General features: G+C 43.0%; 1 protein-coding gene across 3 annotated transcripts in view; it reads right to left on the bottom strand.

Moving 5' to 3' along the window:
* Nucleotides 1-4716: 4716 nt before the first annotated feature.
* The window catches only part of FGL1 (fibrinogen like 1), a 50845-nt gene continuing 38705 nt past the window's right edge, over nucleotides 4717-16856 (bottom strand). For all 3 annotated transcript variants that reach the window (XM_090036024.1, XM_090036023.1, XM_090036025.1), the window contains exon 9: nucleotides 4717-12799. In XM_090036024.1, coding sequence (XP_089892150.1) covers nucleotides 12640-12799 — 160 coding nt within the window. In that variant the 3' untranslated portion in view covers nucleotides 4717-12639. The remainder of the gene's footprint in view (nucleotides 12800-16856) is intronic.

Raw genomic sequence — 16856 nt, forward strand, 5'->3', positions numbered from 1 at the left:
GACTGTGACAAGCAAAATAAGAATTATTAGGAAGAAAAACCCTTTCTTTAAGAGTTTTTAAATGTCAGGTAAATATACTGGAAAAGGCTTGATCAAAGATGGAGATGCCTTAAAAACTCTACAGATATTAATAATTCAAGCTGAAATAGCCATCTCCCAGTGAGTGAGATGTGGTGGTCTGGGCAGCATTGATGAATTCATGTATAGCATATGTCATATTTAATTGGTGTTACATCACTCAGTAGAACCTATGTTCTGGGCCCTTGCAGTAGAATATTTCCCGAGAAGGGCAGGTAGCTTCCAAAAGTAAACATTACCTGCCCTCCCTTACAGCATATAATCCATTCAGCATATGCCTACGGGAGAAAGAAGGGGTGCAATTTGTGCCCTATGCCAGCAAGAGTCAATGAAATTAATTTCCAAGGAGTCATTCTGTAAATATCCCAAAGGAATACTTAACTATTTAAACTTTTAAGAACTATCATACTATAAACCACTTAAAGGACCCATCATACTATAAACCACTTAAAGGACCCAGACCGAATACTGCTATGTAGACAGAAAGCAGCCTCTATTCTAAAGAAATCTACTATCTGAATAGGCTCAGGGTATAACAACTAGGTGGGAAATACAGCAGGAAGGAGGAGGGGAAGTCTTTTATGGGAACAAAGAATTGCATACGTAAGTTTCAGGATGATAGTGGATTTGTTTGTTTATGGTTTCTCTTAACTAATATGTAGAAGATGTTAATGAATTATGCTTATGTGTTTTACATTAAAGAATACATTGAATGAAAGATAAAAATATATCCTGGATTTAGAAACAGATTTAGGACACTTCCCCTCCCAGCTTCTGAGTGGGCAGATACAAGCTGCTTTGTAGTGACTCCATTTGGCTCACTGTAGGAGTAAGAATTAAAAGCCAAACTCTTTGGAATAGTATGCAAGTCTGTGCTAGAGTAGCAAGACTGTGGTAATATTAGCCCAAAGGGGAGGCAGAGGAGGTATAAAATAGGGAAATTCCAAAAGGTTTCCCTTCAAGAGAAAAATCATTTATTTTTTTCTGAATGAGTGCAAAGGGCTAATAAAATGTCAAAGCCCCAAATATTTATGGCAGAATATTACATTCTCCTTACATACAAGTTGAACAAACAATTTAATTAACAGGAAATCATAATTTCTTAAACTCTCAGTTTATAAGCAGGTGGACTTTGGCTGAACATTGGAAATCTCGTTAATGTTTCCAGTTTTTAGCCACATCCTGAGGATACAATGAGCACCCTTAACCCCATGTATGTCCAAACAACAAATCACCAGCTTCCCTATAATCCTAAGAATCAAGCAGTATATTTAGTTGAGCATGATATTTTTTCATCTCTCTTAGGACCATTTGTACAAGGTGCCCAGGGTTCACTTAGTACAGCTGGGCCACTTGTACAAAACTTATGAAAAATTATTGGTTGTGATGATTTAATTGATCTCTGATACAGCAACCTAATACTGTAAGACCGGGTCCAGACAAGTGAGCACATGCCTGCTGTGGTGTCTCAAAGCAGGTTGAGATGTCACAAGAAGCATGCTGGGAATGAAAAAATGCAAATATGCAGCATGGACTCTAACTTTGAAACCAGGAAATCTTGGCATTAAAAAAAGAAAAACAAACAAACAAAAAACGCTGGGAAAAAGCAGCACTGGGCACACTCCTGGAGCAACCAGAGGCTGGGTTCTCCAAAGATATGCTCTGGCACCTGGGCAGAACATCTCTATGCCAACTCCCTTCCCCTGCTGCTCACCAGGCTGAAACATATAGGAGTGGGGCAAGGCTGCAGCAGTGCCAGGGTCCCAGGTTTTGCCCCCAGTAAGTAGGGATGTGGGGGTGGCAGGGATTGTGTGGGTGGGGGGGAGGCCTGTGCGGGTGAGAGGAACTGTTCCAGAGGGATGGGACCCCCACCCACCCGCCACCCCGCACAGTGCACGGCTCCCGCACAGCAGCAGCAGCCGCAGCCACAGCCGCAGCAGCCATTGGGATTGTTTCATGTGCCCTGTCTGGGTAATCAAGGCACAGCTCCCTACGTATTATAAACAGTGTCTTTATTATAGTAGTTGCTTACAGAGCTCTTACAGGGCTACTGTTCTCCCCTAGCCTCTCTAACTCTCTTGTTTTTCCTGTCTCTTCCCCCTCACTTTCTGTTCCTCCTTCGGACTCCTCCTTTCTGCTGCTGCTGGTTTTGACTCTGAGATCCATACATATTGTTACAGGGATGCTCATGGCCTGCTACTGGGACAGCCCCCGGCAGCTCAGGGCAGCCGTGCCCACCTGAGACCCAGTGCTGCCTGTGCCACATGGAGGTGGCCTGGCTTGGGGGTATGCACCTTTGGGCAGGACTAGGCTGCTCTTGCTGTCACCTAGGGCCCCAGCACCACACACAAGAGCTGCTTGCCCTCAGGCCAGGTCCTGCCTCCATGAAGCCAACCTGACCTGAACGTGCTCAGGGCACTTGGAGGCAGAAGCTGACCTGGCCTAAGGGCAAGCGGCTCTTGCATGCAGTGCCAGGAGCCCAGGTGGCAGCAAGAGTGGCCTGGTCATGCTTGAAGGTGTGTGCCCCAGGCCAGACCAACTCCTAAGTCCCCAAACCCCCACAGCCCCCCACACCCACAGCCTCCACAACTCCTACATAGTCCCACCCACCCACATACCCCTCACTCCCACAAACCGTATACCCACACCTACACCTACCCACAAACCACTGCACCCCTCTCCCCAAACCTCACATCCCCCTCACAAATCTCATGCCCTGCATGCCCAGCCTCTGGACAGAATGGGACTGGACCTTCTGGCAGAAGTCATGGCTGCAGGGGCAGCTGCCACACTGCAGCCCTGCCCTGTGCCCATACCAGTGCTGGGACATGTGGCCCCAGCCTGTGGGGGGGCTCCTGGTCCCAGGAACCACTTGGGTGTGTGAAGGGCTGAGGGGAGGGGTGGGGGTGCCATCAGGGGTATGTGAGAGAGAGAGGTCAGGGTGGGAGAGAGTTCTGGGTAGCAGAGGCCACCAGAGCCAGGCTTAGAGCCCCCTACCCCCCTGCCCCCTAGGTTGTGCAGGGGGAGGCCGGCCTGAAAAGGAAAGGGCTTGTCCAGCCCAGTCCCTGAGCCCCAGTTAAGAGCTTTCCAGGAATGACATGGGGATCACTGGGGCCTGGGCATAGGCACAGGGAGCAGAACAGCAAGGGCTGGCACCACTCAGAGTCACAAAGCAGCGGATGGAAGAGCTGCAGCTGTACTTATGTCCTGGTGCTGGAACAGAGCTGCTGCTGAGAGGGAGCTAGTGGGAGCAGGCAGGGGCTGTGGGTTGGGAGTGAGGTGCAAGGGTAGGGGCAGGGCACAAGCATATCAGTGCTGCTCAGTGCCCCACATCCTGGTGAGAAAAGGGGGTGGGGTAGCTCTGATTTTTCTATGATAAAAAAACCAAAGGCAAACACCAAAATGTATAGATATTTAGAATTCATTTTTTTATGATGATAGAGGGGCTGGTAGGCTTCCAAACTGCTTTAAAATTGTAAATATATCAATAAAATACTGCCCAACTGATCTTTCTATATATAGTAGCATTTCATTTTAATCACAGAAGAACATGGATTTTGGGTATTTTAATAAGAGAATTTGGGGGGGGCGGGGTTATTCGGCAATTTGCAATTTTGAAACAGGGAACACCAGGATCTCTGCTTGTGAAGCAAGTGGCAAGACCTGGGCAGAGAAGCCTGCTCAGGGCCAGCACCAAGGACCCAGCTGGAGGGCAGATGAGGTGGCTGACCTGGTCATTTGGGGCTAGGCGGACACACTTTGACAGTTCAAAGAAGTGGACCACCACAACAAGCACATCTCCCAGGTGATAGGTGCCCAGATGGCAGAGTGGGGCCACCAGAAGACATGACAGCAGTTCCACATGAAGGCCAAGTGTGCAAACACAGCTCACTAGCACCTGGCCCAGAAGTGCAGGAGGGTCTGCTACAGTGCCCATATTACAGCCCAGACAGCTGTGTGGTCCCTGTTTGGGTCTGGCAGGTGTGCAGTCATCTGAGAATTTCCAAGTAACCATTGCAGAAGAAAGAGACTGTATTGGGTAAAAGACAAATTAGGTCATATAACTGGAGCAGATAAACAGAGGGAACTTATTTAGTGGCCACTTATTTTTTACAGCCTAGTTTAGGATTTCTATTTTACCAAACCCCAAAGAGTTTCCTTTCTCTTCAAATTGTTATCAGAATAACTGAGTTCATAAAAACATTTCTCATAATCAAAGAGGGAGGCCTTTTTTGCTTGGCATATTGTTGCTAGCTAGTATAATGTTTTTTGTAAATCATGAATGATACAGCACGACCCTTTTTATTTCCTTGCCTGTTCATTTAATTGGGTTGTATACTTTGTATCAAGTAATTTAAAATCATTCTGATCTACTTCGGAAACTACTGGTGTAGTTCCTATCTAATGTTTGAACAAATAAACTGGTCTTTGTTCTGTAATCTTGCAAGAATACTGGATTCCTCCAGGACATGTTCAAACCTGTAGAAGAAACAAATTAATCCAAGCAGGCAATGCCAGGCACAGAAAGGAACACTTGTAATTTCACTTTCAAATTATACTAGTTCCTGCTCCAGCATCCATTTAACTTGCTCTTTGTAAATAAAAGTCTTACTTAATGAGGACAAACATATTATTGAGTTTGAATTAAAACAATTTGCTGGTCCATTTTAATGCAGGTGGAAGTTATTACACTTTTAAGACATGCCATAAAAAAAGGAGGGAAGAAACAGCTTAATAATAGTAACATTAAAAAGTACAGAAAAAAATTGTTTGGTGCAACCATGTTGCACATAAGCCTACAATACATTTTCTTACACTATTTCCAACAAGGAAAAGGGAAATAACTTTTACTCTCTGTTACATTATTGAACATTAACATTGAAACATTAGCAATGTTAACAAGTCTAGTTCAGCTGACAAGGATTGTTAACATAGCTGTAAGTTAAAAGGCTGGAGACATCTTACAGTAAACTCAATAAATCATTGAAGGTTTTATCAGTACAATCAGTACAAATTTAGGAGCAGGTTTTTTTTTATGTATTCAAATCTTCCATGCCTTCTATTTACATTAAGTGTAATTTGATCAAGCTCAGTAGCAACATTAAGTATTTGTCCTTCCATTTTCCTCTGTAAAGTCCAAAAGGAATTATCACACTTTCTGTATATCATTCATGTATTTCCAGAGAATTAACATTCATCATTTCAGATTAAGGAAAGACATTTTTAAATTTCAATAGGAAAGAAAATAAAATATAAGCTTGCATTAAGAATGCATTTATATGCTTTTGTGGGGGGGGGAAAGCTTTATTCTTAAGTGTAATTATAATACTGAGAGTCATTGTGAGGGTGATGCAGGATACCATATTGAGTTTAAGGAGGAAAAGGGGTTGTGAATACTTGCTGAAGGCTTTATTGGCTGTTAAGTATTGTGTACATATGTGTGTGTATATATATATATATGTTGTACATAGGTGTATCTTTTGGTCTTCTGTGGATTTTCTATTTGACTTGATCTATTAAATTATTCTACTATATGTGTATAGATTGTACACTGGTCTACCTGCAGTGATGCTACAGTCTGGGAATTTTCTGTAGAAGGACTATTGATAGATAAATAGAATTACTTAGCTTTTAAAAGATTACTGTTATTACATAGGCACTAACCTAAGCCAAAAGTTCTTCCAGAACATATGGAAGCATTTAAGCATTGTGCCATTTTTTCACTTATCAGCTTTCCTAATGAACTCATCAGTGTCTTATCTGGATTCCTTATTTCTATATCTCCTCTTTGCCAGAGTAAGGCAATGGATTCTGCACTTTGCAGTGCTATAAAAATAAAATGCTGTGGGCGGGGGCTGATCTAGGGGGTGTGATGATGCAATTGTACCCCATTTTGGTTCTTCCTATGCTCACTTTGTCCATGAAGCCCCATTTTTCCCATCCTGTCCTGCACAGGCTCTTCAGTCCTGTGATGAAAGTTGTCCTGCCTCTGTATGCTGTTCTCCTCCCCACCCCTCTGCAAAAACACCCTGGCTACAAATGGGCTGACCAGTCCAGTTCGCCAATTAGCCACTCACACAGCACACAGATCCGCACCCCCTTTTTGAAAATCCTAGATCCACTGTCGGCTATGAGCATGTGTACAATTCATAGCCCCTGGCTGGAACGCTTCAGAGTTGCCTCAAAGGTATACTCTCCAACTAGGAGGCTGTTTCTTTTCTCCACCTGTGCTATGTGAGTCTGTCAGCAAAATGACCACTGCAGAGAAGTTGCCTCCAGCTGATGCTGGCAGAACAACAGCTGAGGCTGTCTCTCAGATGCCACTGTGGGTGCACCAGCTGCTGGCAGTTCTCCCATAGTGTTGGTGGAGGTGGCAGTTCTTCCCACTACAGCCAACACTGCAGCAATGGCTAGTGTTCCTGCAGCGGTTGTAGCACCAGGGTCCCAGCAAGGCTCTATGACATCTTGCTGAAGCTCGGAAGCTGCTGGGAGCCAGCTGCTCTCTGTCCCTCCCCTTTGGAGGTCAGGAGGGATAGTAGAAGACAAGGATGCTGACATGGATGGATACAGGATTTTGGAAAGGGGGTGCAGGTAGTGTGGTGCATCGTTACATAATACAATGCATATTTTCTCCACTTAAAAAGAAACAAGAAACTTTATGAATATGCTTGGGGTCTAAGACTATATTATTCAAGATCCAGGCAAAAACAAATATAACTGGGTTATGGAGGTGTTGGCTGCTAGCATCAGGATAGGTCAGGCTCCTAGTTGGGAGGGGAGTACAACTGTTGTGCCCCAGCCTGGCCACAGGCAGTATTGCTCCCTGCACCCAGATGTGTGTCATACCCCACTGAGCCTTCTCCTGGCTCTCTGAGAACCCAAACCTCACTGCAGAGGCCTCTCCTGCTTCCAACCCCCATCGCACACCCTATTTCACCCCCACAGCCCTTACTACCTGCCTCAGCCCCAAACCCAATCTTCCCCTTCTTCTCAGAACCCCTCCCAAACTGTTGCCTCTGCCTCTCGCAGCCCCTGATCATGGGGCAGGGAAGGCAGGACTGTAACTGCCCCCCCCCGATCTGCCCCTGGATGCTGGTGGTCCAAAAGGACCATAGGATCCCCTGTGGTGCTATTCATTACATGTGGTGCTACAAACATGCCTACTCATTACATGTGGTTCTACAAAGCCTACTGCTACTAAGAATTTTCTCTTTGAAAGAGAAACAGTTGTGTGGCAGTACAAACAGCACAAACATCTGTATGCGCACTTACTATAGTGCTTCAAAGGTGTTTGTGGTGTAGTATATATCTATAAACTCTATATCTTAACATTTAATCCACTTTATCTATAGGCACAGTTCATCATTCCTTGGCCAATTTATGGCAAAGTCCAGGACAGAACCTACATATCTGGGTCCCAACCTGGTGACCATCCTTCCTTATTTCCCAAGGTAGAATGTGTTTTACTACAAGGAATTTAAATGATGATCAGTGCTGAGCTGGACAGGACTCTATGTGGTGTGTAAAACCCTGGTGCAACATATGAACATCCCCAATCTTTATTTTATGAGATTGTTGCTAGGACTTTTACAGAACTTCTGCTTTATGACTGATGGGGAATATGAGGACAGGACCGGAACTTTGTGTAACTTTCTTTTTTTTGTGGCCATAGCTCCATGAACCCTTCTGAAACTAATGAGAGCCATCTTTCATTTATTTTCGAAGAGGATATTGGTAAAATCCTTGCATTCATCACATCTACATTTTAGCTTGGTTTACATCTCATATGAATTCCATCTTTTTAATTCCCATGCTGCAAGTAAAGTTAATGTGATCAATTAGATGTGAGAATGTAGAATGTGTATATTGTATACATTGCAGATGCATTAGATAGCTTCCATTTTAAATCAACTCAATTATGCCCAGTGCAATGGCAGAATGGAAGTGTTCAGATACTCTTCCCACTAACATAGGATTAGGGTTGACAAGCTGGTGCATTGACTGGTCAAATATTGTCAATTGACTGGTCAATTCACTGCATATTTTTTGACCAAAGATCATAGCAATTTAACAAAAAAACTACATTTTGCTGTAATTTTCTTGACAGAAATATGATTTTTAATTGTTTTTCATACATTTCTTAATGGAAAATCTGTGCTTTTTCTGTGCATTATTTGGACGCATTGGCAATTTTTGACTGACATTTGACAGGTCAATTGACTGGACTTTATTTGACTGGTCAAATATCCAACCCTACATAGGATAAATTAGAACTAGAGAACTGGTATAAAGATATGTTATTGTATCTAAAGAGTATACATTAATTAATATCTTGAAAAAAGCTGATGACCCAAAAGTCATTCACTGCATGGCAAATGTACAGGAATCAATCAGGGTTTTACATGCAACATGCTGATTGTAGGATCAGGCAGAGCTGGTAGCATTGCCTATAGTTAATGCTGCCTGACACTTCTTCATAAAAGAAGTGTTGGTTACAACTTGCCTAATTCTAACTGTCTGGGGTGACATTTTCTCTTCTGGTTTGTGTTTTGGGTTGAAGATTTTATGGGGGTAACTTCAGCAAAAACTGTTTGGCCCCTTCCTAAACAAGATCCCATTTGTTTCTTTTTTAAGTCTTACAACTCATTCAGTAAGCTGTAGGACCTCTGTGCTCTGAAACAGGAACGGGTCACATGGGTCACAAATTTGTGCTTAGCTATTCCTGTGGAAATCAGTGTGAAATGTGGACAAGTTACAAACCTGGGAACAATGTCAGTTTGTATGTGATCAGAGGAAATTTATGAGAGTTGGTAAATTTTCAGAGATTCTGTCTGCCCTGAGCTCTGTCCCTTGACTAAACAGGACTTTCCCTGCACTGTTTCTGGATGCTGCAGTCTGCTGTGGTAGCTGTCACTAAAACTGAGAACAGGAAAATACTATCTCATGCTTTCACTTCTCCTCTGACTGGCAGACAAGTACTGGTGGGCAAAACTGTGTAATTCAACTGCAGAAGAAAGAGCAACTGAACTGGAGTGAGGGAAGAGGAAGGCAAAGGCGGAATTGTATCAAAGGAGAAGACTAGGACTCAACAAAAAGATTCTGATAGGAAGCTGACAGTAGTTTGAAATTAAGATTGGATGCAGAACCTGTGAGGGGGCAGGATACAGAAAGATTAGGGCTAGTTGAGCAGGAAAGTTGGGATAAAGAGGGGGAGATGGTAGTAGAAGAGGATGAGGAGTATGAAGGAATATAATGGGAATTAAGACCAAAAGACTGGGACTTAGAGGAAATGCCTGAGAATAGCTGGACACAGGTGGTTAGATTAGGAGCAACCATGGAGGATGTATCTTGGAACAGATTAGATGAGGAGACAAAAAAGAGGAGAGAGAGAAATCTTCAACAGAGGCATGCAAAAAAGAACAGGGGTACTAGGATATGGGAATGCTATTACCACTACAACATTCTCTAGAATCAGGGATAAAACCCAGGATTCCCGAGTCCCACTGTTCTTCTGCTGCCTCTAAAACCCAGTGACACACCTCTCCCGTGACTAGTCTACATAATGAATTCTACCACCATTATTTACTCCATTAGCTGAAGTAGAAGAATTTGTTCTATAGCCCTTTAAAGGTTCCAATAAACCATGTGGTTTTCACTGTGTTTCATGATAGAGTTTCTATTTTTGCCTGCTTCTGTTTAACAAAAAAAGAAAATTATACAAAAAATGAGAAAAAGAATAAGCAGGATGGTATTCAAGCATTCAAAAGTTACAGAATACCAAAATTAAGTGTTCCCATGTTTTGATTTGCTCTCCCTTGTTTATGTGCATTATGATGTAGTCCTTAATTACATATTCATATACCAGTTTTTCACACAAACTCCCCACTTTATGCTGTGTACATGATGCCCACTAATTCCAGGTGCCTGATCTTGGATACCAGTGGCCTGTCTCTTTCAGAGTTTTTTTGGAATGCTTCATTATGTTCAAAGAATCTCATCAACTTCAGTTGCAGTTGTGAGTGTTTACCACATCTGCAAATGAGATCAGATCTTGTCAAACATTCAAAAAATGAGGAACACATCTTTACAGCTTGTCTATGCTACCGGTCCTCAGTTGCCATAGGTATACTAGATCAGGGGTCGGCAATCTTTCTGGGCAGAGTGCCAAACACCTGCAGCCTCAACTTGTAAGATGTTGGTGTGCCAGGGGTTGCCTACCTACTCCTGTACTAGACTTTCTTCTGGTGTAGCTAAGCCATCGAACCCATTTTCTAGCAGTTTAGGTGCATTTATACTAGGTGTTTTACTAAGATAACTATGCCAGGTAGAAGGTATGATTTTTTCACAGTTTTTAGCAATTTGGCTAGGCTGCTAAAACTTTGTAGCATAGACCAGGCTCTAATAGAATGGTTCTCAATCTTGTTATTATTATGGCATCCCTTGTTAGACTCAAAGTACCCCTCAGAAAATGTCAGATCTTAGTTTACACTCATTTCTTGACTACAGAAAAATAATAGCACAGTTCTGCTGTTGCAAAGCACTTAGAAAGACAGGGCAAAATGGTTTTAACACTGTGAATTCCTATTTGAAATCTCTGGGTTTATCTTTTGAATCATGTTTGTATGCATAACAGTGCAAACACAGCGCCCTTGAAATGATCTCAAAGCACCCCAGGATGCTGTGGCACCGTGGCTGAGAATCACTGCCCTAATGATCAACTCTGAAAAGTTTGGTTTAAGTGGCTTTCCCAGCACCACTAAGTAACACTGTGGCAGAGAGGAGCAGTATCCTGTTCTTTGTGGTGACATTCAGCTGCCACAACCCTGAGATCATCCTTTTTGTTCTGTAGTCCTTTGCTGTAATCATTACTCTTTCTCGCAGCACCCTCAGCAAATACATCAGGGGGTTTCGCACAGTTCCATTCTGCAAAGCCATGACTCATTCCCAGAGCAGGTCCATTCTGTACTTTGAATGAGGCAGTTTTAGGCTATGTACAGACATTCGGGGAGGTGAGGAGGAAGTTAGATAGAATTAAAAATGGCCACCTAATCTAAGGTAAGATAGCCTGGAGGGCTAGCAGTGGGGCAAGCAGGCTTGGGGGAGGAAACTGTGAGGGGGGGCAGACAGCATCCACAAGGGGGCTTGGGAGAGTAAGTGGGGTCCACAGAGGAATGGGGGGGGCAAGCAGGGTCTGTGGGAGGGACTGTGGGGGTTGGTGGGGTCTGCAAGGGTTTGGTGGGATATGGGGGTTTGCAGGGTCTAAAGGGAGACTTGGGAGGATGGGAGGGCTCTTGCCCTCACACTCCCAGAACAGGGGAAATTTTTAGCCCCCCAATTACCCTCACCTCCAAACAACCCCCCTCTGGTAAACCAGCCTCACTCATCCCACCCACCCCTTCCCCTCCCCGCCTCCAGACTTACTTCAGTTGGCATGGGAGGTTGATGGGCTGGGATGGGGGCTATTGGTTGGTCCAATGGTGGTGGTGGTGGGGTGGGAATTGGCCATCTGGGGATGAGGGGAGGCATCAGGAAAGCTAAAAATAACCCAGTGCCAGGGGGGCAGGTAGGGAAAAGGCAGCCCCAGGGCTGGGGCCAGCAGCTGGGCTTTTGCAGCTCTAGGGCTGCACTGGGAAGTGTACAGAGGTTCAGTTAGATCAGTCTTGCTGGATCCGATCTAAGTTAGACTATCTTGAAGGTACACTTAACTTCGATCCAGTGGGCCATTTTTAGACTGATCTGTTTGGAATTTCTGTGCAGTTTGCACTTAGATCAACCTAAGTAGGAATCTAAGTGTAAGGTCCTCACCTGGACAAACTCAGTTAGATTGGGTGGCCATTGTTAATGAGATCTAACCTCCCCACATGTCTGTATATAGTTTTAAGGTTAACACAGATCTTTGTATATAATATTCATACTTTGATTTTTAAAACAATACAGTCAATTTATGTTGCAACATCTCCTACCTGTTGTGCAAAGATTTAGGTAAGTAAAAATCATTCTCAAATGAAAAAATCCTAAAGAGCATGAGCCAAATCATCCTGCACACCCCCATTGGCATTCCTGCTGGCACAAGAAAATACAAGCTGAACCTCTGGTACCAGCCTGATCTCTCATGTCCTCAGGATGTGCAAGTAGGTGGTGGTTCTACTACTGCCATCCCTCAGCAGTTCTGCTATTGTGAGCAGTTTTGAATCCTACTGTGTTTTCCAACAACATCCTCACTAGCAAGTTATTCTAGGAATATGGCTCCTCCCTGAGCACTCCTGATGTCATGGCCTCATCGTGCCTCTCAGGAGATGAAGTTGTTGCCACCTTTCAAATTCTATATCAGTGGAAGCTGCCATGAACCCTGGATGAACATTTGCCCTGCCTTTTTAAAAACTCCATATGCGTATTAATACCAGTCTTTGTATCTGCAGACTTACAGCCAGATTCTGCTCTCATTTGCATCTAAATAACACTGATTTGGATGAAATTACCTTAGATTTAAATCAGAAAAAAAACTGCCTGTTGACTTAATTTGCTAAAAGATTAACTGGATAAATCGTCTTAACTAAATACTTAAACAACATTGGGCTCAAAGTCGGCTGGTCTGACCTTCATGACAACAGATTTCAGAGAATACCACCACCCATGCCATGTGTACCAAACAATTCCATTGTCTGTTTTTGCAGTATAAGGTCCTTTGTAGTAGACACCATTCAAGTTGGCAGAGTGACACCTGGTGGGAAAGAAGGGAAAACATATAAGGACACTAAACAAATCTGGTTTGTTTAAAAGGCACAGAGATTTGTAGTTCTTTCAAAATTCACTATGTTGATGAGTAACTAGTTTGACAGCTGCAGAAATTTGAATGTGGGAGGCTCAATGCCATTAAACAATAAAGGTCTAATTGGATCACAATTGCAAGTGTTCTCAGCTGCATCAAAACAAAAGTTCTCTTTGTTACTTGGCTCCCCTCCTTTAACATTTTTAGTTTCCTGATACTTTTCCTTCTATCTGCATTTTCTTTCAATGGATAATGGCTTCCAGATTTGTTAGGATCATACCTTGCCATAAAGACATGGGGCAATGAAAAGTTTGTGAAAGTAATTATGTGGGTTTTTTTGTTCATTGTTTGGGCATAACAGTACTAAATCCTGCATTTATTGCCAATGCTTGGGGTCTGGTATTAAAAAGCCTGAGAATAAATCAGCTATAAGTGGGGGATTTTATATTTATTGAGGGGAAAACAAGGAAATCTCACTGCAAGTTAAGCATATACTTTCTGGCCATTCTCTAACAGCTGCATTACCTGAGCTGCCATACTACCTTCCTATGAAAATTTATCCTTCTCTGACTCTTTAATACACTGGAATAACAATATTACATTTTTAAATGTGAAAGGAATACTTCAACGTACCATGGCACTATCCTTGCATTAATTTTACTTCTATAAGGGAGGAAAAAGTTGGGATGATTATGTGACCATATGGAAAGTGAGTTTCTTTTTTATTATATTATAGTGAGTCAATTTATCTGCAGATTCCATACCAGATTATTGCAACTTCTAAGTCAGTATTTTGGTATTAGTGTCTAGTTGTCAGACCTCATGGTGGATGTCAAAATCAGAGTTTAGGCAGTACTCAAAAAGAAAACAAGCTAAAATGAACCTTAAGGATAGGGTTAGTAGCAAGCCTGGGTGTATGCTCTCTGGGTACATTTGCATTTAATTAGTAACAGTTACTAAGAGGTGAAATAAAAGCAGGAGTAAAAACTGAATCTGCAGAGAAAAGATTATTCTTATGTCTGTCATTGTCCATTATAAGCACTTTTTAAAGTGAACCATGGCCATAAACTAGTTGAATGCTGAATGATCAGCAGTTATCAAAGGCTGTTTTTTTCCATAATCAACTGGTAAAAGAACCAGGAAGATCATCATAGATTCCATACTGCAGAGGCAGTTTATTTTATTTCCATAAAACAAGGTTTCCTTAGTACAGTCAGAGATATGGTTACTGGCAAGTAACTAGGAGCTGGAGTTCTCTGTTGCCTCTCATTCAATTTCCTTCTTTTCATGGAAATGAAGGCACATTGATTTCATCAAAAAAGTGCCATGAGCCAAGAATAATAATTCTTAAATTGGCGCTGGGAGACAAGACAAAAACACACAAATAGTTAACAGTCTAGACCCAGACAGAATTAGGTATGTAGAAGAAACACATTAATTAATTTGGTAGGCCTTTGATTAATGCAGATTAAAAAAACCCCATAAAGATGTTTTTAAAGTCACTCTGCCAAAATTGGCAAGCCCGTATATTCCTATTTCCATTTTACTGTCCTGATCTATTAACTGCTTAAAGAATTCAATACCAAGGAAATGAGGTAACATCACTGGCAACCTGCATGTTTGATTCGGAACACAGCTGTTGTAAGATAAAGGAAAGTCAGACCCATAGTTACAATAGGAACTAGCATTCAAGAGCTTTCCATCTTTGGTATTCATATGGCATCAATCACTGTACTATATTAGGTGACAAGAGCTGTGAAACATTACCATATAGTTATTTCCACAAAGGTATATTTCTTCTGCCTGAGCCAAGTAGACATAATAAAAAAATTATTCTGAGGAAAAATGGACAGAGTTAAATACCAGTCACTTGTGATTCATCATACATGAGCCCTGTGGCATATTACAGTCCTAAGCAATTTCAGGATGCGATGTTCCTCTGAAGTCTCTGGAAGTTCTGATTTAATTGAAAATGGTATCACAACTGTGGCTTTGTTCCCCCTTCTGTAATTTCAGCCTTAATAAAATCTGAAACTCGATCTACATGTGATTTTTCTATGACTTCCAGTAGCATAACACATCCATTATGCTGATTCACTTTTTTGGAATATGCCAAATAGGTACAATTAATTTTGAAACAGACTAACAAAGTGACTACAATTGTGGGATGGACAAAATGGTAGATCATGCTGGAGGCTGTACTCCATATCCCAGCAGCCCCTGGCAAGTGTAGCTGCAGCTGTGACAGCATGGGATCAGGGTTTCCATGGAGACCAGTCCCAGCAGCGCAGGCAGTGTGCACAGCTGGGCAGGGAGCTGCTCCAGGGCCAGGCCTGGGATCTTGCAGCAGTAGCAGTGTGGTCTGGAGCTGCGGCAGAGCCAGACTGCGCTGCCTGCACACCCTGCCCAGGGCATGTGGGCAGTGGATCATAGCTCTGCCCCTGGTCTTGAACACGCCTTCACTGTCACAAGATCCGGGTGCCAGAGCAGCTCCCTGCTCAGCCACATGCCTTGCCAGCACTGTTGGGGCCGGTTTCCATGGAAACCCTGGCCCTGTGCTGTCATGGCTCTGCTGCTCCTCTGGTCTTCTTGGAAACCAGCCAGAGTGACACAGGGGCTGCAAGGAAATGGAGTCCACCATGGGCCTAATCTGGCCTGAGGGTCAGACTTTGCCTGTACATATAAGGAGATCAGTCTAGCTACCACATTTCACCAAAGAAAACTGGTATTGAATTCTAGGAGTTGTGGGGTTAAAAGCAGGAATAGCAGGTGACATACAGAATGGAGCTGATCCCTTCTGGCAGCTCATGCCAAGTAAACTCAGATCAAAAAAAGATAGTAATGTGGTTCTTCCAACTGTATTTTATAGCAACCTTCCACAACTATATTGCAGAGCTGCGCTTGGCTATGTTTCTTATTAATCAAATGAACCTACTTAGATGGCTGGCTAGGATAGATTGCTTCAATGATATTAATATTATTACAGTATTGAAGCTATATATCTAGGCAGCCATCTAAGTGAGCTCTACTACTAGTTACTACTTATATTCTCTTATCTGCATTGGTATATTGTATAAAAATATAGGAAATACTATCAGTCAAAATTTTTTTGACTACATCTAATTTAAATAATTTTTATTCTCAAAGTAATTGCTCTAACTAAAAGAAAATAACTCCTAATTCAATGGCTGTAGTACCATCTTGATGTATGGAAAGTTAAGAGTATAAGACCCTATGAACTGAGGTAGAGAAACAGATGTACTTGGTATTAGAGATTGATTAATTCACCACTAACTATTCTCAGATATTCTGCACAAATGTCACATGTGATCTAGTTACATGCTATAAGACTGGAAAGCACTAGTGATATTATATACATAAATTACATCACTCACACACACGTGCACTGGATGGCCTGCCCAAGTAATCTTGTTCACATAAAGAGAATGTGTACGTGTGACGGGGGGGCCATCTCATGGCTGGTCAAATAATTGGCCTGCCCACCTGCCTAGGGCAAGCTGCCCACCTGCCTCACCTCTGCTGTATTTAATTAGTAGATGTTTACAAGGCAGAAGGCTGCCCATTTACTGTCCAATGCCAAGGTCATCTACACAGCTCTGAACTTCCCCTTATACTATGTCCCATGCCTCACATATGGCATCACTATGTGGCTTTGGCCCCACAACAGACCTCACTCTATGCCTGCCTGATGTTCGGACACCACCTGGATCCCTCCTCCTCAGGCAATCTAACCTCTGCCCTCATACTGCAAAACTCCCTAAGCCCTCTAACCTCTTGGCAGTGGCCCCCTCCAGGACCTCTGGCCACACAAGCCCTGGCCTCACTTCTAGGCCAGCGGTGGGCACTCTGGACCTTGGACTAGTCTGGTCCTGGTCCCAGCATTGACCAGTTGAGGGTTTCTCTGATCAGGTTACTGAGCCACTCACCCTCTCTCTCTCATACAGGTCCATCTTCTCATGTACCTCCAAACCCAGTTCACTTAATCTCT

The sequence above is a fragment of the Crocodylus siamensis genome, chromosome 2 (assembly GCF_052110815.1).
Source record: "Crocodylus siamensis isolate JL-2025a chromosome 2, ASM5211081v1, whole genome shotgun sequence".
Lineage (NCBI taxonomy): Eukaryota > Metazoa > Chordata > Crocodylia > Crocodylidae > Crocodylus > Crocodylus siamensis.